The sequence below is a fragment of the Saccopteryx bilineata genome, chromosome 7 (assembly GCF_036850765.1).
Source record: "Saccopteryx bilineata isolate mSacBil1 chromosome 7, mSacBil1_pri_phased_curated, whole genome shotgun sequence".
In the NCBI taxonomy this organism is placed as follows: Eukaryota; Metazoa; Chordata; class Mammalia; order Chiroptera; family Emballonuridae; genus Saccopteryx; species Saccopteryx bilineata.
In genome coordinates, this window is record NC_089496.1 from 13757201 (window position 1) to 13779884 (window position 22684).

The 22684-nt window shown below is 39.3% G+C and overlaps 2 protein-coding genes across 2 annotated transcripts in view; one reads left to right on the forward strand and one right to left on the reverse strand.

Moving 5' to 3' along the window:
• FBXL13 (F-box and leucine rich repeat protein 13) overlaps positions 1–22684 on the reverse strand; it is a 327926-nt gene that overhangs the window by 127397 nt on the left and 177845 nt on the right. The window contains exon 12 of the mRNA XM_066240027.1: positions 14304–14433. Within this exon, the coding sequence (XP_066096124.1) occupies positions 14304–14433 (130 nt within the window). The remainder of the gene's footprint in view (positions 1–14303; positions 14434–22684) is intronic.
• The window catches only part of LRRC17 (leucine rich repeat containing 17), a 40548-nt gene continuing 32103 nt past the window's right edge, over positions 14240–22684 (forward strand). The window contains exon 1 of the mRNA XM_066240039.1: positions 14240–14363. The gene's annotated coding sequence lies outside the window, so the exon portion shown is untranslated. The remainder of the gene's footprint in view (positions 14364–22684) is intronic.

Sequence of the window (22684 nt, forward strand, 5' to 3'; positions counted from 1 at the left end):
CAATGGCCAACAAATGATACAATTATTACTATCCATTAAAATATAGAATATCCCTGGCCGGTTGGCTCAGCGGTAGAGCGTCGGCCTGGCGTGCGGGGGACCCAGGTTCGATTCCCGGCCAGGGCACATAGGAGAAGCGCCCATTTGCTTCTCCACCCCCACCCCCCCTCCTTCCTCTCTGTCTCTCTCTTCCCCTCCCGCAGCCGAGGCTCCATTGGAGCAAGGATGGCCCGGGCACTGGGGATGGCTCCTTGGCCTCTGCCCCAGGTGCTGGAGTGGCTCTGGTCGCGGCAGAGCGAACCCCGGAGGGGCAGAGCATCGCCCCCTGGTGGGCAGAGCGTCGCCCCTGGTGTGCGTGCCGGGTGGATCCCGGTTGGGCGCATGCGGGAGTCTGTCTGACTGTCTCTCCCCGTTTCCAGCTTCAAAAAATACACACACACACACAAAAAAAAAATTAAAAAAAAAAATTAAAATATAGAATAAAGGAAAATGGAAGCAAATAAATATAAGTGAATTATAATTTGAATGTTGCCAGTTCATTTGGGTATGTGATCTGCTCATTTACAAGGGGTTGAGCTGGACGCACAACTCTTATTATTCTATCACCCCTTATTGATAAACGGCTGAAACAGAGCCTCCACTCTCAGCTCTGCTCCATGGGCCAGACTTCCAGTTTCAAGTAGTTATCATTGACACCCAGATGTAGCACGAGAACCTCAAATTCAGCCTTTCCAAAATAAAATACATTATTCTTTTTACCCAATCTTGCTCCTTCTTTGATTACCTTGGTTAGTCATCATACAGAAACACCAAATCCTAAAGCTGAAAAAGACCTGAGAGATCATAGCCCAACCCAGCCATTCTACAGCCAAGGCAGCTGAGGCAGAGAGGCCGTGTCCAGGGCTGCACAGTTGGTCAAGAGCATGCAAGGACTAAATCCTGGCCCTTCTAACTTCAGTTTGGGGCTCCTTTCACCATCCACTGGCTTCCGGTGTGTGTGTGTGTGTGTGTGTGTGTGTGTGTGTGTGTGTGTGTGTGTGTGAGAGAGAGAGAGAGAGAGACAGAGAGAGACAGAGACAGAGAGAGAGACAGAGAGAGAGACAGACAGAGAGAGAAAGAGATCCCTTTTCACTCTTGCTTTGCTTACGCAGTCTCATTCCATTGGGCTAGCACACCCACTCCTGGCTGTGCCTCTGTGGCTTTCTCCCACCTCCACCACAAACCCCGGAATGGACAAGTAAAACCTTCCATGATCTTTGCCTGTCTGAAAGGGGAATTCGGATTTTATGTAGCCTAGGGAGAACCGAAATGACCTTGGGATTGTCTAGCCTGCAGTTCACACAGCCTACCTTTAAGATTCATGGGTCCCAGGGAGATTTACCAGTACAAGAATTACTGATAAATCATTATTATCGCACTGAGTATTCCAATCATTTGAACATTTCTGGGATGCTGTCCCTTTTCATTTTTCTTGACTTGTGTGTAGTGACTAAAGAATAATTGATGAAAAATACTTCCACTTTAGTTATTTCATAGTTGCCCTTACCAAGAAAGAACATCAGACCTAGCTCCAGCAGACTGCCACCTTCTCGGCTGCCTAACAGACCTGCTGAGTTTTCACCTAAAGCACCTGGTTAGCCATGCCTTAAAATTGGCTGCATTTTCATTCATTCATCAAACACTGATTAAACTATGTGCCAGGTACTGTATTACGTGCTGAGGATATAGATATACCAATAAATAAGGCATCATTCTGGACATCAAGGAGCTCACAAAGGAGAGGAGAGCAGACCACTGCTTACAGAGAGAACACTTCGTAAAAGTGCAGTGAATGATAGAACTACACACAGGAGGAATCATAACACAGCTTGAGTTGAGGAAAAGCAAGGGTCAGTGAGGGCTTCCTAGAGAAGGCTGTGAATGAGCTGAGCCTCAAAGGATATGGTGCAAGTTAACCCGATGGAAGGGAGCAAGGGACAGTATCAGGATGTCTAGGCAGAGGGCAAAGGGTGAGCCTGGTGAACAAGGGAAGTGGAGAGGCAGACATCCTACTGCAAGCTCTCTACTCTCTGGTTTAATTATCTTAAATCTTAACATATAACTCTGAATCTGGGTCCAAACTCTCCATTCTTCATTGGTTCCCTTTGCCCTCCATGTTCAGAGTTGTTGATTTCTTGGAATTTGTGTTTCAGCCTGAGCTGGGATGCACCTCAGCCTTACTTCCCAGCAGAGGTGTGGTCATTCCATGCCTGACTTCCCACACGGTGTTATAACCCACTGACTGCTACACACAGAGATGCATGAATCTGCAGGGAAAGTGGCTACCCAAAGAGAACATCAACAGGAGACTCCCTGGAGGTACACACAGAGCAGAGAATACGGGAAAAGTATAATTGGGTGTCACTGCCCTCCTACTTGGCACTTTCTCATGTACAAATGGGATACCTTTGTCCTCTCCATTAAAATTTTTTCTTTTTGTATTTTTCCAAAGCTAGAAGTGGCAGGGAGGCAGACAGACAGACTCCCACATGCGTCAAACCGGGATCCACCCAGCATGCCCACAAGGGGGCTATGCTCTACCCATTTGGGCAGTTGCTTTGCTGCAATTGGAGCCATTCTAGTATCTGAGGCCGAGGCCATGGAGCCATCCTCAGCACCCCGGCCAACTCTGCTCCAATGGAGCCTCAGCTGCAGGAGGGGAAGAGAGAGAGAGAGAAAGGAGAGGAGGAAGGGTGGAGAAGCAGATGGGTGCTTCTCCTGTGTGCCCTGGCTGAAAATCAAACCTGGGACTTTCACATACTGGGCCAATGCTCTGCCACTGAGCCAACTGGCCAGGGCTTCATTAAAACTTTTAATGATACCCATATATTTCATGTTTAGATTTTGAAACAAATGGAAAATATTTAGAACATATTTAGAGAGCTCTGATATGAACAGGAAACTAATGTGGATGTCTTGGAGTTCTTTAAGATGATGCCTTTTTAACCATCCATTCATTCATTATGGGATATGTGAGGAAAGACTTAAAGGAGGTAAGGAAGTTAGCCATATAGATAACTACGGGAAGAGTATCAGCTAAAGAAAAGAGCCAATTCAAACAAACAAATTCATAAACAAACAAACAAAACCCTAAGGTAAAACCTTGTGTGTTTCTTTCAGCTAAAAGGAAGCCAGTGGAGCAGAATTTGTAAGAGAGGACTAGGAAGTGGTGGCAGAAAGGCAACTGGGGAAAGAGGTAGATTAATGGGGTCTTGGAGGTCCTTTCAAGATTTTTCTTTTATTGAGTGAATAGAAAGGCTTGCCAGGTATTTGAGCAGAAGAAGGACAATGATGTGGTTTTTAAAAGATCACTCTAGCCCTGGCTGGTTACTCAGTTGGCTGAGCATAGTGCTGAGACAAGGTTGGGGGTTCAATTCTTGATAGGGCACATATGGGAAGCAACCAATGAATGCACAACTAAATGGAACAATGAATGAATGCTTCTCTCTAGCTCCGTTCCTCTCTCTGTCTCTCTAAAATCTACTGTGTAGCCAGTAGCCACAGCCACCATCTCAGCTGCCTGGCCCATGCAGGTTCGAATTTGATTCAGACAGACAGTAGTGAAACAATGGAGCCAAGAACTGGTGGGCCGTTAGCTTTAATCCTAGCTTGCACCCAGCGGGCAAGAAATAGACACAGTGGGAAAACACTTCTCTTTCCATTCAGGGCTCCCAAAGCCATGACTTATCCGAGTTTCCTAGAATCAAATCAGCCTTATTCACCTCTGTTCCCCATCTCTCTCTCTCTGCACAAACTCTGCTCAAACTGGCTTCTCCTTCAGCACTCTGCCATCTTGGCTGCTTCTCCTCTCCTCCACATGGCCTTTCTCTGCTCTCCTCTAGCATAGGCTCCTTTGCCTCGTTTTATAGTGTAGAAATCAAAACTTTTAATCCAATATACAAAAAAGGAAGTCTCTGATACAAAGTCACTTATCTGAGGCATAATGGGATTCCTCATGAGAGTGCACCACCCCACATCATGCAATAGTCAAGGGTGTGGGGAAAAGCTTAGTTTAGAAAAGATCTTAGCATTAAAAGGGTGGGAAAGGCTTAGTCTGAAAACTAAGCCTTAGGCTATAACGACCCTGCCTGCTTACAGCCTGTCCCCCACACCCAATGCAAACTATAGGTGAGCAAACATATATATCATACTTAAAATTTTATTTGACCAACATCTACCAATAAAAAATAATAAAAATATATATTTTTAAAAGATCACTCTAGATGCTGCATTGAGAGTGGACTGGTAGAAGGCAGAAGTGAATGCAAAGAGAACAGTAGGAGGTCATCACAGTAATCCAGGCAGGAGATGACAGTGGCTTTGAGTGGGGTGATAGCTGTGCCTGTGGTGAGAAGGGATCAGATCTGGGATGAATCCTGAAATAACAGACAACTGGACTTCCTGACAGGTAGATGTGGAGAGTGAGACAGGGAAAAGAGTCAGGATACTATAGTAGTTTGCTAGGTCTTCTGTAACAAACTACCACAAACTGTGTGGCTTAAACAACAGAAATTTGTTGTTCAACAGTTTTGGAAGCTGACAGTCCAAGATCAAGGTGTCAGGAAGGTTGGTTCCCTCTGAGGTTGGTCCCCTCAAATGGAAGAAAGGACATGGTCCAGGCCTCTCTCCTTGGCTTCCAGATGGCCATCTTTACGTGCACATGGCACTCCCACATATGCATGTGGCTATGTCCAAATTTCCCCTGTTCACAAGGACATCAATCACACTGGATAGGGCCCAACCTAGTGATCTCATCTTAACTAATTACATCTGCCACAACCTTATTTCCAAATAAGGTCACATTATGAGGTACTAGGGGTTAGAACTTCAACATTTGAATTGGGAGGGGGATACAATTTAATCCAAAACAGATGAGTCTGAGATTTTTGGCCTCAGCAACTATAAACATAGAGCTAGGGAAGGCCAAAGGTGGGGTCAGGAGTTATTCTTTAGAGCAGGGATTTTTTTTTTTTTTTAGATATGAGTATAAAATTTAAGAGAGAAGTCTGTGTGATATATGTGTGTATATTTATACATATATACATATATTATTTCTATAAAAATATACATTATGTCTATATATAAACACACATGTTAAACATGTATGTGCATATGTGTATATATACATACATCTAATGGTTTGATATATGCTCATTATTGGAGGTGGTATTTAAAAACATGCTCTAGTTAAGATGACCAGTGGAGCAGCTATAGGCTAAGAAGAAAAGTGAACCTAGAACTGAACCCTGGGCCCTCTATGATTAAGGGGTTGGAAAACCACAGTATTAGCTTCCTCACAGAAATCACACCTACATCAGCTTTCTAAATCATAAAAATGTCATTAGGATTGACACAGCCAATTTAGGAAATTAACACTATCAATGAAAGCCAAACCTACACATGCTTTATGACCCAGCCATTCGACTCTTATGTGTGTACTCAACAGAAATCTGGGCCGTGTCTATCCAAGTAGATGTACATGAATGTTCACAGCATTGTGCATGGGGAGGGGGGGTGACAAAAGGTCATTAGGGAATGCCTTTATTCACTAGGGCCAGTTCTCAGTGCCAGCAAAACAGAAAGCAGATTTAATCTGGCTTCTTGGGTGTTAAGGATTGCATGTGGTCAGTCACAGATCATGCTCAAAGCAACAAATTCAGATACATGGTAGAACCCAAGTATATGGAAAGCTATGAGAAACCGTCACAACTTTCTCTCTTGGTCTTAGTCTTCTTTTCTGGAGTAAGGCTCTCTGTCAAGCCTAATCAGAAGTATTTTTGCTCTTTCAACTAAAGGCTAAATAGGAATCACAACTTACCAATTGTCAATTTCTTTCAGTTGCAGTGATAGAAACCAAAAATAAACTAGCTTAGGTAGAAAGGGAATGAATGGTGTGTCTAACTGAAAGTCCACTAAACAATATGTCATTTCTCTCTCTCTAAAGCTGGCTTTTTTGCATTGGTTTTGTTCTTTTCCACTGTCGACAAATTTCTTCCATGTTCTTGGGCAAGAAAACCACAAATCAGGCTGGACTTACATACTCCAGACTCTGCAACCTCAGGGAAAAAAAGAATTTCTTTTTCCCAATATTAAATACCTAGCAGGATTCTGAATTGTTCTGCTAGGGTCATCCTCTTCCTAGAAAAATTACAGCCCCTGTGTATGAAATTTAGAATTGCCTAGGCCTGGACCAAGTGACTAGTGTGGAAAAATACTAATACCACCAATACTCTAATAATAATAACTAATGGTGACTAAGCACTTATTATATGCAACCACTGTTCTAATCTTCTTCTCTGCATTAAATCATTTTATTCACACAACACATTTATGAGGTAGAAACTATATTTTCTCCATTTCGTAGATAAGGAACTGAGGTATACAGAATGCTTAGGTAACTTGCTCCAGTCCCAAAACTAGAAAATGGCAAACTCAGGATTAAAATGCAAGTGCCCCAGAGCCCATGAACCCAATACTATGGTATATTGCTCTCATGGTACCATAAGTGACAGCACCACAGAAATGCAAGGGAGAGGAGAGTTCCTGGAAAAAAGCTTGAGGTGCAAAGGAAATCTACCAATATCTCTTACAGGAGTTCATTATACAGTTCATTACATAGTTCCTACAACCGTTTCACTTATTTATTCCAAATATTCAATAAACATCTGATAAATGTCGCCATGAGTTAGGTCACACAGCACTTCTTAGAGCAGAGAACGAGGGGGTCCCATTCACTATCACAGAATGTCCCAGATTATGGACGAGGGAGTATTGGAAAGGGTACTTTCTTTACGCGATGAAACCATTTTATCTCCAGAAAGTCTTCCCAAATTGTGTTTACACACGGTTTCTCAAAAGTTGTGTTATGGTATAAGCTTAGATTTTATCATTTTGAGTAAATTTGTTCAACTGACTCAACCAGAATTTTTTGTTTAGTGAATATAGATTATTTTCCTTTGAAAACAGTTTAAAGAATATATTGCACTCAGGCCTTAAAAGAAAAATTTTAATTAATTTCAAAAATATCTTAACAATGGCAGCCTATTGGAATAAAAATGCTATCATCCAATAAATATTAAGTACCCAAATATGGTTTAAACTTATGTTATCAAAGAAATACTAATTAAAAATACAAAATATCATCTTCAAAATCAAATTGGCAAAAGATTTATAAAGACACCAAATGTTATTTTACATTTATAATTAAGTATAACTTGACAAACTTTGTAAAACATGGATGGACTTGAAAATAGCTATACCTTCTGATCATTTTACTTCTAAAAATTTGTCCTCCCAAATTGCATAGACATATGCAAAGTTTTGGCTACAAGAATTTTCCTCAGAGTTTACTGATGATAGAAAAACATGGTAGACCAATAATGAATAGTGAAATACATATTGGTGTTTTGGTGCAATAGAATACTATGTAGCTATTAAAAATAAGTTACAGAAAAATATTCAATGAAATAGGTGTTCACTGTATAGAATATTACATGAAAGAGATGTGTACTATATAATCCATTTTAGCTTAAAAGAATATAAATATGTACAGAAAAAAAGACCAAAAAGCATTTTTTACCAGTAATGTTTGTTATTCCTAGGTGGCAGATTTTTAGGTAATTCAATTTTTTTTCTCTCTTTTTTTTTTTTTTTTGTATTTTCTGAAGTGAGAAGCAGGGAGGCAGAGAGACAGATGCCTGCATGTGCCTGACCGAGATCCACCTGGCATGCCCACCAGGGTGTGATGCTCTGCTCATCTGGGGCATTGCTCCATTGCAACTGAAGCCATTCTAGTGCCTGAGGTGGAGGCCATGGAACCATCCTCAGCACCCGGGCTAACTTTGCTCCATTGGAGCCTTGGCTGCAGGAAGGGAAGAGAGAGACAAAGAGAAATGAGAGGAGGAAGGGAGGAGAAGCAGATGGGCACTTCTCCTGTGTGCTCTGGCAGAGAATCGAACCCAGGAGATCCACACACTGGGTTGATGTTCTACGGCTGAGCCAGCTGGCCAGGGCTCAAATTTTTTTCATCTTTGTGTCTGTGTATGTTTAACATGGAAAAAGAAAAAAAGCAAAGTTTTGTGTTTTTTTGTATTTTTCTGAAGCTGGAAATGGAGAGGCGGTCAGACAGACTCCCGCATGCGCCCGACCGGGATCCACCCGGCACGCCCACCAGGGAGCGATGCTCTGCCCATCCCGGGTGTGGCTCTGTCGCGACCAGAGCCACTCTAGTGCCTGGGGCAGAGGCCAAGGAGCCATCCCCAGCGCCCGGGCCATCTTTGCTCCAATGGAGCGTCGATGCGGGAGGGGAAGAGAGAGACAGAGAGGAAGGAGAGGGGGAGGGGTGGAGAAGCAGATGGGCGCCTCTCCTGTGTGCGCTGGCCGGGAATCGAACCCGGGACTTCTGCACGCCAGGCCGATGCTCTACCACTGAGCCAACTGGCCAGGGCCGCAAAGCTTTTTTTTTTTAAGTGAAAAAAAGAAAGCTAGAAAATTCAAAGTGACAAGTGTGTGGTTAGAGGCCTGCAATTGAGATTTCGCGGGGGCAGCCCTAGCCTGATTTTGGACGGAGAGTGAACAGCAGCTTCTTAGAGGAGGAGAAACGGAGCCCAGGCATCAGCTCGGTGCCATCACAGATGTTGGCATGCAGGTGCGTTTGCAAGTGCTGGTATTCATTAAGAAACCCATCACATTGCCCTGTACACCTACAGTGATCTTCCAGTCCCAGAGGAATGCAGAATAGTTCTAAAATATATGTAACTGATTTTTACTTTCTTTGCAATTCTCCATTATCCATTAATTTATTTTCTTCTAACAGGTACAGTTAAAATTTTTCCCCAATATTGTATAAATACATCTTTCTTGTGGGGGCAGCCTGGACTACATGAAAGCTTGGCCCTTGTTATATTTGATGTATGTTGACCCAGAATTCCCGGAAGACGGAGCGCTAACGACGGTGCCGGTACACAGCAGGCACTCAGACACCAGGGAAAGGCATTTCATCGTCAGCTTCTACCCTCAAGTCTTTCTGTTTAATTAGGACCTTTTTTCTTGGTCAGGTATTAATACATGACTTCATACTGCAACATTTCTAGCATAAAAAGAAAATACTTTTGTGTTTCCAAGGGGAGAACCTGAAAAATCTGTGAATTGTCTGTTTTCCTTCTTTGAAATCATTTCTGTGCTGTCATAGTAATGCGACTAGGCCTGAAAGATTGAGATTGTTCTCACACTCAGAGCTGAGGACATAGACAGAGTACCCTCAAAGGACAGAAGTCCCGCAGAGCGGTGACATTCAATTCCATCTACTCTTTCTGAAGCTACAGCAGCAGCCATTTTAAAGATACCCATGGTTAATAATGAGCCCGTTTCGTACTCTCCGTGGGCCTAAAGGGGCTCGCTTTTGAATGGCACGATTTCCAGTGCCTGAAACATTGTCTGACACAGTAAAATCTCTGTTGAATTATTAAATGAACAAATTGAAATGGAAGAGGAATGAACAAAATAAATCAACATTATTTTGTATAATGTTGTGAAATATTAACTTCCTTGTGGTTTGAGACTTATTAATTAAAGCACAATCAGGAAAATAATTCTATTCTTTATACATTCAGACCAAGCTTAAAGCTCCTGAGGACAGGTAGACGATGCAATTAAGTGGCAGCATTCTGGGTGTGAGCACATGCGTGGCCGTTATGGCGTTGAGGAGAGGGCGTCACACAGGGGTGCCAGCTCCACTCAAGGGAGCGCGGCTTGACTCAGTTCCAGCCTGTTGACGGCGTCTGGGAACACAGGCGCATGTTTGCTAGCTCTTCCAGTTTTTAAAGAGAAGCTGGAAGTCTAGATTTTTATGTGAAAACTTCAACATTTAAATGTTGGCTCAAAATGTAAAGACAGACGTGTGTGTGTTGCATGCATATCTAGGTTCAGGGTCATTGATTTAAAACCTCTCCTATCAATTCTTCTTTTTCTTTTAAAGTATATTGTAGTTTAGCCTGACCGGGCGGTGGCGCAGTGGACAGAGTGTCGGACTGGGATGCGGAAGACCCAGGTTCGAGACCCCGAGGTCTCAAGCTTGAGCGAGGACTCATCTGGTTTGAGCAAAAGCTCATCAGCTTGAGCCCAAAGGTCGCTGGCTGGAGCAGGGGGTTACTCGGTCTGCTGAAGGCCTGCGGTCAAGGCACGTATAAGAAGGCAATCAATGAACAATTAAGGTGTTGCAATGCGCAACGAAAAACTAACGATTGATGCTTCTCATCTCTCCGTTCCTGTCTGTCTGTCCCTGTCTATCCCTCTCTCTGACTCTCTCTCTGTCTCTGTAAAAAAAAAAAAAAAAAATTAAAGTATATTGTAGTTTACTAATTAACTTACTAACACACCTTTGTCATACTTTTATCCATGTTTTTAGCTACATACCCTTTGATGGCCTCTTTATATAACAATTTGATATTCTGTAATATTTTCTACATGTGAAATGAAAGGATAATTCTTTCCTCTAGAAAGATTAATCAGAACTTTTAAATTTATAGCATAGAAAAGCTTCTTTCAGCTTCACTCCTTATTATCAATAATGTCATGTAAAATTTTATAATGTTAAATTTAGGAATACCTCTATAAAGTTTATTATATATGAACTCTGAGATTTTAGGACATTTCAAATTTGCTTGTTCAGTAATATGTATACAATTACATAATATATGAATATATATGAATATAGAGACAATTTATTCTTATTGAGTATTTGGAATTTTTTCCTGTTCTGTTGTTTGGGGTTTTTTGTTTGTTTGTTTGTTTTAGGTTTCTCATATATGTGAAATCATCCAGCACTTGCCTCTCACTGACTGACTTATTTCATTCATCACAATACCTTCTAGATCCATCCATTTTGTTGCAGAAGGCAAGATTTCATTCGTTTTTTTTATGGCTGACTCCTATCCCATTGTATATATGTACGCACCACTTCTTTTTTATCCATTAATCTATTAATGAATACTTAGATTCATTCCATACCTTGGCTAGTGTAAATAATGCTGCAATAAACATTGATTTATATGCCTTTTTGATTTAGTGTTTTAGATTTCTTCTAATAAATACCCAGGAGTGGAATTACTGGATCCTTCTTTGCCTTTTGTTATAGCCTTTATTTTAAAAAGTATTTTATCTGGGTTAAGTATTGCTACCCTAGCTTTTGTTTGTTTGTTTCCATTTCCGTGATATATCTTCTTCCATCCCTTTACTTTCAGTCCGTGTCTCTCAATCTGAAGTGAATCTCTTACAGACAACATATTGTGACAAGGTGCCAGGAAACCAGAAAACTGTTGCATTAGCAATGCCATTTTAAAAAGGAAAAGTCAGACCGCCTACCCCTCCTCTAACAAAAAGAATGCAAGGAGAAGAACTTGAAGGGGCAACTGTGTCAGCTAGTCATAGTTTAACTACTTCCTGTAGTTCTCTGGAAGGACTGGTGCCACTTGCTACACAGAGCAAAGAAGATAGAACTTAGCTGAAAACCCCCTTCCTCTCTCTTTTTGTAAAAGCCTTTAAGAAACAATGTTTTTGTACCTTAATTAAAAATTCCCACACTAATCCTCTGACTCACCCTCCCATCCTGGAGTCATGAGAGTGACCTATACAAAGGGATCATGAGCCCCTTCCATGGAAACCTGTATTCTGTAACATTTTATATGCCTTCTAATAATCACCATTTTGAAAATTTTATATATGCAAACTAAGCAAGCAGGGTCTGATTTGGGGCTTCCTGATCAGCTGCTAGTTTTGCTTTAACTGCTAGTTTTGCTTCTGTGATCTGTCGCAGCTGTTAAAATTCCTTGTGACTTTAAGCCTGTATAAACTCTTCAAGGCTGCATAATTTGGAGTCTGAACCCCCATGCAGCCAGCCGGCTTAATAATAAACTCCTCTTAGAAATTCTTCTGTAACTTTGGTGTCTTTGTGGAACTCACTGGTCACGGTATAACAATATGTAAGGGTCATGTTTTGCTATTCATTTAGCCTCCATATGTCTTTTGATTGGAGTATTTAATCTATTTGCATTTAAAGTAATTGGTAGATATGTACTTATTGCCATTTTATTATTCATATTTTGATCTTTTTAAAATTTCTTCTTCTTCTTAAAGAAGATCCTTTAACATTTCTTGTAATACTGGTTTGGTGACAATGAACTCCTTTAGCTTTTTCTTGTCTGGGAAGCTCTTTATCTGTCCTTCGATTCTAAATGATAGCTTTGCTGGGTAGAGTATAGACTAGTCTATGTCTGAGAATATTTATCCTTAGGACATGTTTATGTGTATCTGTGTGTCTGTGTGTCTGTGTTGTGTGTTGTTGCTTTAAAAATTACTTTGTGAAAACTGAGAAGAACAAGGAGGTACTAAGTCACACTTATGGGGAAGGTTTTTAAGCTTAGGGTGAACTAGTAGAAAGTATCAGAGGATATATATACTACTCACAAAAATTTGGGGATATTTCAAAATTTATATGAAGTGATAAAATATCCCCTACTTTTTGTGAGCAGTATATTTAGGGGGAAGAGCATCAATGGGATATGTCAAGCACATTGAATTATTCCTGAATTTGCAAATACCTTCTCTAATGAGTTAGGCCATTTGTATTTGCTAATTGACATTTATATCAAAGTTAGTCTTCCATCTCTGCACAGAGACTGGAAATGCTATTGTTATCTCCCTTAATGATTACATTTCAAAGCATGGCTCCCAGGTACTTGAGGAAGACTGTCCTGGGTTGTATATTTGGCGAGAAGCTTTTTAAAAGGTTTACATCTCAAAAGGAACAAAGAAAGAATGTACAACTGCAAGTTTTCTAAAGTAAATAAGCACTTTAAAAAAGGAGGTTAGGAGCCAAGACTCAGAAAGAAGCCTGTCTAAAGTTTAGTCCACTGGAGGGAACGGTCAGACCATCTGGGTCATAAGAGTGATGGTAGTTGTTGTTCAGCAAGTTACATTAAAAAAGCAAACGGTAGCTGTTTCAGCCCTAGCTTAGAGTCTCCCTTCTTCCCCCTCTTACCCTGCACTGCTTAGTAACCATGAAACCAAGGTATCAACCAACAGGCACTTGTAACTGCACCAGCACCATGGGCTTTTGTCAGCTGTGCAACTTTGGGGGCGTTGGCCCATTCATTTCTAAATGAGCATCATAAACACATACTACACAGCACCTGCATGAGGAATAAATGTGATCTGTGTCAAGCACTGACATGGTGCCTGGCATAGAGTAACAACTCGATAAATGGTGATTATCAATATTTTACCCAGGTCTCATCTGTGCTATGTTCTTATAGAATGATGAATGTACTCTGATACTAATATCAATAAAATACACAGAGAAGCAGAAGAACAGAAGTTAAAAGAACTATGACTTATATCTACTAAAATAGAGCAGAAAAAACTATCAATGAGGCAGGCAGCACCTACTTCCAAAGTCTATGTCCTGCCCTCTATGACTCCATCTTATTTTCTGCCCAAATTTCCTTAATTATTTCTTTAAAAAATTTTAAGCTGAGTTTAAGAAAAGAGGAATAGGACTGAGGGGAGAGAACTGACTTATTGTTCCACTTATCTACGCATTCATTGGTTGCTTCTTGTGTGTGCCCTGACCAGGGATTGAACTCGCAACTTTGGCATATCGGGACAACATTCTAACCGACTGAACTATCCAGCCAGGGCACTTAATCTGGCTTTTTCACACTTAACTGTTTCCCCATGTAGATCTGAAATCTGCATGTTATTTAGTCTAAGCATATAATGCAATTTTTAAGATTACAATCCTTGTTGTATTTCCTTTCTTATACATATAAATTTTACTTTCAGCATTTTACCTAACACTATTTATGCTTTGAAAGCCCATGTGGGAGCTTATTGACTTTTCAGAAAGTTCATTGTAAATTCTCCTTCAAAAAGGTTTTCCTTTGTTTGTATCTTGGTAGCAATTCTAAAATTTCAAGATTTGGACTCTGGTATTACAACTGTTCAGAGTATCTGTACAGAAATGGTCTGTTTCATCATCCAATGAGCTCTGCCTGTTTGTGGATGTGACACTCCAGTGGAAGGAAGCCAAGAGCCTATAGTAGCAATTCTGGGGGAAACTGAAGCAGCTGTGGCCATGTAATTCAAAACCTCTGAATAGTGTGCTGCAGTCTGAGCACAGCGTTAGTATAACATGAGGACTGGATGCCGCCCGCTCTCGGGAGGACTCCCTCGCCTGCTGCAGGAAAGAGAAGACTGAAAAGACAAACCTGGGTGCAGCCGGAAAGGTCCAGATAGATGAGCTTGTGGCATCCATGCCCCAAATTCAGGTACCGTAAACCTCTGTCTGTGAACTTTTTGCAATAAGCCAAACTAAGATTCTGTAAATTGTGGAAGTGCCTGAAAAGACAGGGTGAGAGGAGAGAGAAAGGAAAGTGAATAGAGCTGTTGTCTCACACTTTCTGAAGCCACTATGACAAAGAAGTTAGACTGTAAATGAATCTTTTCTCCTTGCAAATTGTCAGCAGTTGAACCTTATGGTTAATTCTCTTCCTGTTAAGTAAAGGAGATTGTAGTAACATATCAGATAATGCATAATTACATTTCAAATGAAAGTAAAGATATGCCTAGATTTTTAAGAAAGCTGATTGAGATAAAGTTTTGGGGGCAGGGAGGTTTGTGCATTCATATTGTTTGGAGGTTAGTTTGTGTTTGAAAGCAAACTTACAGAGATTGCATTATTGTTGCATTTAGGTTTTTTCTTTGGAGCACCACAGTATGTGCAAAATGTTTAGAAAAACAAACCCTTTGTAAACATTTAAATTGCAATTAACTGTTATATGGAAGTGAGGACTTGGGCAGAAGAGAGGTAAAATTTAACACAACAGGCTCTTAAAATGGACATGGTCAGCAAATTGTTTGAAAAACTAGATTTGAATATGCATGATTTTTTAACAGTTTCATAATTATAGTTAAAGAAAGACTGACAGAGCTTAACAATCAGTTAAGAACAGTCTGCACATGAGTAGGCAGCACATGAAAGGAATAAAAACAACTTCAGAGACTATCAGTCTCACTGGAGTTGAAACCGATTAAACATGGCATTACCACCATGACCAAACTGAGAACTTCCAGGGAAAAAAGAAGGTAATTAGGACTAACCTTTATAACCATGTGGGGGCTCACAGTTTGAGAACACTCCGGACAATTTTCCAAGTGCTCTTAAGCCTGGCAGTTTTAAAACTACAAGAACTCCCACTACTGCCTGCTCTTGTAATGAAATTAACAACATGCTCCTGGTTAGTGATCTGCAACAGTTTAACAGCAAATGAGAAAACAAAAAGGACAAAAGTGAAAGAAGGTGCCTCTCTGTCCAGCAAAAGCCACAAATAAATGAAGTTTATATCACATCAATGGGAAATAAGATATGCAAGCACTGACCATTAATCAAGTTTATTTCTAAAATTTGAAAAACACATTTATACAATACAGTGATTTCCATTCCATAGAAAATCATTTGTTCCAGGGCACAGATTTTCTCTGGTAACTGCTGTGTGAGTGAGATTCAACAGAACAGACGGGACGCCTTCTGGGCTCCCCAGTGGCCGGGTGGGCAGGGCTGTGAGGGAAGAGGCAGCACTCACATCCGGAAGACACGTCCCCTCTCCCGGGCCCTCTCATTAACTAACAGCTATGCCAAAGTTTTGGAAATGCTTTATTTTCTTCTCTCACGAGTATATCCTTGTGATTCAACTGAGTAAAGTATAATTTTCTGAGGATGGCTGTCATTTCTAACAACCCTTTAGTTAATTCTGAGAAAGGAGTAATGAGGCAGGCATCCGGACACAACAGAAAATACACAAGATTTTGGAAGCAGGCCAAATTGGATTCAAATCCTAGCTCTGACACTTACTGAAATTTACCTAATTTCTGAGGTTGTTTCTTCTTTTGTTAAGTGGAGATTATCTTTTTTTTTTTTAACTCTGACCAACAGTGGGCGTCCCACTTTCCTGCGACTCATTTTTCTCTTTAATGTAGATATAATCTGATATGCTATTTCCCCTTAGAGGTGTGACAATTATATGAGAACACAGATGTAATAGTATATTGAGAGTGACATGGTAGAAGCTTTAAATATATATATATATATTGCTGCCTGACCGGTGGTGGTACAGGGAATAGAGCATCAACCTAGGATGCTAAGGTCCCAGGTTTGAACCCCTGAGGTTGCTGGCTTGCGTGCAGGCTCACCAGCTTGAGCGTGAGATCATTGACATGATCCCATGATCATGTCAGTGACCCAAGTCACTGGCTTGAGCCCAAGGTCGCTGGCTTGAGTCCAAGGTTGCTAGCTTGAGCAAGGGGTCACTGGCTGCTTCAGCCCCTTGGTCAAGGCATATATGAGAAGCAATCAATGAACAACTAAAATGATGCAACCACAAATTGATGTTCCTCATCTCTCTCTCTCTCCCTCTCTCTCTCTCTCTCTCTCACTATATATATAGGATATATACCTATCTATCTATATCTATCTATCTATATAGTTGTTGCTACTACCTCAAATAGTAATAATATATTATTTTTATGAAGCTTATACTGTCTTCTTCCATTTAGTTGAATAGATACTCATCTGACAAAAGTGGTACATAAAACTGACTCCAAGAGTCTGGAGAACTTCCACATTGCATCTACACCCTCATTTTGGTCATGGTGCTAATGCCATGTTTAACTGGTTTTAACTCCAGTGAGACTGACAGTCTCCAATGGAGTTTTTATTCCTCTCATGAGCTTCCCACTCATTTGCAGACTGTTTTTCTTCTTATCCCACTCTTCACTCTGCATATACATTAGTCTTTCTCTAACCATACTAATGAAACTTTCTTAGAAGATCATGCATATTCAAATCTATTTAAATCTGATTCAAGCCTATTGTTCAATTTTTTTAAGTTCATGTGATTAGTTATCAAATACCAAAAATGGAATTGAACTAATTCTTTTGTGTGTCAGATACTATACAGATCTGTGGACCCTTTGTCAGCCTAATGTTACTAATGTTACTAATGCACCTAATACATAAAATAAAATACTTAAGATTACAAAACCATCTAATCATATAAAAGTCATTATTAAAATATTTTTAAAAACCAAATGAGTGAAATTATATATGATATAGTAAAGGTCTAACAACTACCATGATTTTGAAGTAGTGATGAATGCAAATGGTATTTTGAAATATTTGTAACAAGCTGTAATAGAAAATATTTGTGATAAGAAAATATTTGTGATTTACACAGTTGAAAGAGCCCCAGGGACTGCTATTACTACTCCAATATTTTTACCTACATTTCAGTTAGAGCTAAGTGAAAATAGAGATTCCCCCCCCCCCCATCAGAATTCTGTGTTTTATTCCTGATTCCCTGTGGGGATCCACTGGCCCCAGGTTAAGAACTTCATGTTTGGCAGAAGAACTGTTCATTAGACAAAATGACTCCCAGACTGAGAGTCTCTAGAGGGTTCTCTCCGGAGTGCAAGCTCATGGGAGCCATCGGTTTGAAAGCAAAGTACAGGAATTTTGAGTGGCCCTGTAGGCCTTTCTAGGGATTTCCAGGGCCCCGGATTTAAAACTGCTGAGGCAGAGAAAAGCATCAGCTGACAGTGAATTGCATTTGGCAAATTTTATGCAAGACTGCTACTTTTTATTTTGAAATTTGGCAAACAAATATGTCCCTTACATGAGCAAGATCTAGTTCACAATTTTCCCAACTCAGAAACAACTTGAAAATTCTAATTTCACTTGGAGGCTGTTTTTGCAGTCTGTGTTCATCTTCTCCTAATTATTTGATAACTAAAAGTTTCCTATGTAAGGGGAGGGTTTGTTTTTGTTATTTATTTTTCTACTGTTATGACAGTCTAAGAAATCATAAATCTTATAGAAACTACAGAGATAATTTCTTCTAAATTCTTCTGGCTTTTTTTCATTAAAGAACAGAGGACTTCTGTTTTACATCTCCAATACATGAAGCAGTTTCTACTGGAAAGAATGAAGTGTTACTATGTATGTTATCAAAATTTTTTCTGAAAAATTACCAAGACACGGCCCAGTCTATAAAAGAGAGGATTTACATGTGAATTCTTTTGAGTTGAGTGTTGGGCCCTTTGGTTTCACAGAGGCGGTTTTGCATGATAGCATTTCTACAGGAAAGCCAAATGCAGTGATTGGACTTCTATCTACAAGGTAGACCTTGAGGGTGTTCAGTCCAAGCAACAGTTTTCTTTCACTGCCCCACTCTGATGGCACTGGTGAGACTATATAACATGAGAATTCTTTCCAATAAGAAGTTTCCAAGCCAACTGAAGGATCAATTTATCTATATGAAAAATAGTGACATCATGCCACTATAAGCATATAATGTTCTACTAAGGAGCAAGATCTGGATAGCTTTAACCACCACTGTTTGCTTAGAATATCTCACACAAGGTTTATCAATAAATGGTAAATAAGTGAATGAATGTTGTATTAGAATTCAGGAAAGCAGAAAACCACCATAGACTTCTGATAGATGGCGTGACTTGCAGTGTAGAGGCTGTGGATCAGCACAGGCAGGAGAAAGGCATTCCTGCTATAAAGAGAAGCACGTAGCAATCAGATGACGACAGTCAAGTACTTTCCTGGAGAAACCTGGACAGATAATGTTAAGAGACAGTAAGAGAAGAGTCTAGACTTTAAGCATGCCAAAGACACAATAGGACTATTGTTCCAGGATGGTACTTCTCGCAGCGTTAGGCAGAGCAGACTGAAGGGAGGAGAGACCTGAGGCCGTACCGGCGGGATGCGGTGCCAGAGGTGCTGAGAGTGCCACCTAGGTTGTGGCCACGGGAATAAATGGAAAGGGTTTCATTCAGGAAGTATTTAGAAGCAAAAAATGTCCTGGAATGGGCATGAGCTGTGGATAGCCCGCATTTTCAACTTTAGAAAACTGAGCAAGTTCCCAACGAAGTGAGGGAAAATATTCAAGTAAAAAGCTGGCAAATCAATGCTGCCAAGAAGGGCAAACAAATTATGTCTTTCTTCTGGCAAATGATTTCTTTGGAAAGAAATACTAAAGGCACTGTAGAGAGAATGACAGCAGCAACAATAACATTTCTCTGGTTATTTATAGTATAAAGAACACTTTTACATATTTAAGCATGTTTGAAACAATGAAAAACAAAGCAAAAATAAAGAATCATTATGAAATATATTTTTATCATAGATAAGAAACTCAGTGGACATTTTTTTTCATATGACAGAAAAACATCAGTATCAAGTAGTATTATCCTAAATGTTTTCTCAATAGCAAGAACTAAAAGTTAAAATCATGACAAAATTCTCATTTGGGGTCCTATTTTTCTATCTGTTGCCACACACACACACATTCATATATGCACACATATTTACGCAATATATATCTTAACATGGAATGTTTAAAGAAAAGTAGTGAGTGATGTTTTATAGGACTGGAGAACTTTACAGAATAAGCATCTCTTCCTAACTCCACATTCAGTGACAGCATGTTGGTAGCTTAAAATTAGCCATGGTGCAAATATTTACACCACAGAAATCAGTAATTCTACAAGCCAGAACACACCCTTTCTCCATACCCTAGCCATTCACTAAACATTTATCGAAATACTGCTATCCTTTGAACACATTTTGAGAGCTACTGATACAGAGAATGCAGTATGCTGAGAAAATGTACACAAACCTAAAAATTAGAGAGAAGATGACATATTTGAAGGACAGGAATAAAAATTCAATTTAAATATAAAAGGGGATTCTTCAAAACACTGATTCAAAAGATATGTGCAGTTCTATGTTTATAGCAGCATTATTTACAATGGCCAAGATTGGGAAGCAACTCAAGTGCCCATCAGTAGATGAGTGAATAAAAAATCTGTGGTACATTTATGCAAAAGAATACTATGTGGCCATAAAAAACAAGGAAATCTTACCCTTTGTGACAGCATGGGTGAAACTGAAGAGTCTTATGCTAAGTTAAATAAGCCAGTCAGAGAAAGACAAGTACCATATGATTGTACTTATATGTGGAATCTAATGAACAAAATAAACTAACAAAATTGAATCAGACTCACAGAGAACAGACTGACAATTGTCAGAGAGGGGTGGGGGACTAGATGAAAGAAGGTGAAGGTATTAGCCAAAAACATATATAAATAACACATAGACACAGTCAACGGTGTGGTGATAGCCAGAGGGAAAGGGGGTTGGGCAAAGAAGGGCAATATAGGGACAGAAAGAGACAGTGCTTGGGGCAGAGGGTACATGATGCAGTGTGCAGATGCTGTTTTATTGAGTGGTACACCTGAAGCCTGTATGGTTTTGCAAACTTATGCCATCCCAATAAATTAAATAAATAAATCTAAAGGAAATAAATGTCCTTTTAACACTATAAAAATAAATATAAAAGGGGATTCTTAAAATAGAACTGGAACAAGTGGAACAGAAGAGAGCTAAGTTTTAATATTCAAAATGTTTACTATGTTTCAGAAAAATCAATTGAAAGAACACAATTAAACTTGGAAAATGGTTTTAATATCTAAGAGAAAAGTAATTTTTTGCAAGCATCTTGGCAGAAAAAAAATAGATTACCAACAAAGGAACTAAAAATCAAGGTGGCTTTAGACTTCTCTTTAACCAGACATCTCAAGATTATGAAACATTTGTTTTAAGGATAAAATTAAAGACATGATTCAAGAACTATACACTGAGAGAAGTTGTTCATTCTCCAAGACAATGTAAAGTCATTTTCAGAAAGCAATGGTTTCACATCTAACACTCACATATCTTTCTAGATAAAGAATTTTTAACGCTATATTTCTAGTTATTATGGAATAAGTAAAAATCAGACTTAAAGAATAAGGAAATTGTCAAACACACGGATCATTGATGAATGGCAAAACTAGAGGTAATCGTTACAAATATGATTACATTAATGAGTACAAAACCCAAAAATCAATGTTAAAAGGAAGTTAAATGATTAACAAAAATTACAATTAACATCTGTTTATACACAGGGGAGTGGAAATGCAGGAGTATCACATTCAATGGAGAATTAAGGCATATTAGATCTCTTGTCTAACCCAGAGAGCCAAAGTCACTGTTTCATCGTAACTTTGATAATCAAAGAAAATTATCAAAGAACAAGTTAAAGCATATTCTTTAAAAACATACAACTATCCACTACTTAGAATACACAACAGAACATGTACATACTTTTGAAATACCTTCACTTTATGAAAGTAAACAACAGTATATATAACAAAAGGCAGAAAGGATGAGTATAGTAACATAAAATTTAAAAATCAAAAACATAAAACAAGATGATAAAAATTAGACCATACACTCAATTTTGACTGGAAATAATCATCTTTTTTTTTTCTTTTTTAAGTGAGAGGAGGGGAGATAGAGAGACAGACTCCCTCATGTGCCCCAACTGGAATCCACCCGGGAACCCCCCTCTTGGGCTGATTCACTGGGACCAAAAGAGCTACCCTCAGCACCCAGGGCTCAAGCCAATTGAGCCACTAGCTGTGGGAGAGGAAGGGGCAAAGAAGGGGGAGAGGGAGGGGGAAAGAAGCAGGTGGTTGCTTCTGGGTGTGCCCTGACCGGGATCAAACCCAGGACATCCGCATGCTGGGCTGACGCTCTATCACTGAGTCAACCTGCCAGGACTGGAATAGTCATTTTTTTAAACCACCCTTTTAAAAAGGCAAAGAGACTGAGGATTATAAAAATAGAAGTTAGCTACATGCTGCATATAAAGACAAACCCCAAATCCAGTGACACGAAAGTTTCAAATACCAGTATACATAAAGTTTTTCCACAAAAGCCCAGGCAAAAGAAAACAAAGGTGACTGTATTAATAGCAGATAAAAAAGTATTCGAGATAAAGAAACATCGACTAGGATAAAGAATATAATTTTGTGTGAATAAATGCTACAATCGATAATACAACATACAACTTATTAATCTTTATGTATAAAATAATAACATCAAAATAAAGTAAAGAGACGATTATAATTGAAGACTAATATATCACTATTACACTATGACATATCAAGAATTTATACATATGTGCATGCATATACACACAGAAAATTTGTTCTCTAAAAGAAACTCTTATTTTAAACATCATGGATGATTTATTGAATGAACTTGATTATATAAACTCCACCAAGAAATCTTAATATTCCAAAAACGTAGAAATAATTCAATCTACATTTCTTGACCACAGGTACAAAGCTAGAAATTAAAAACAAATTTAATAAAAGAAACTTCAGCCACTTGGAACCAAAAATTCTCTTCTAGATAATTATTGGGTTAAAGAGAAAAATCTAATCAACAGTTTGTTTAGAAAATGAGCACAATACTTAGCAAATCTTATAAGCTTTTCCTAAATTCTTATTTAGAGATAATTTTATAACCTTATTTTTAGTATAAAAGGAGAGATATCAATTAAATCATACAAACAAAAAGTTTAAAAAGATATCTGTACTTCATACCCAAGTCCATTCAGAAAATAAAATGAGAAAACATAATCAAAAAGTATACCATTCACAATGGTAACTAAAAAGATACCTAGGAATAACT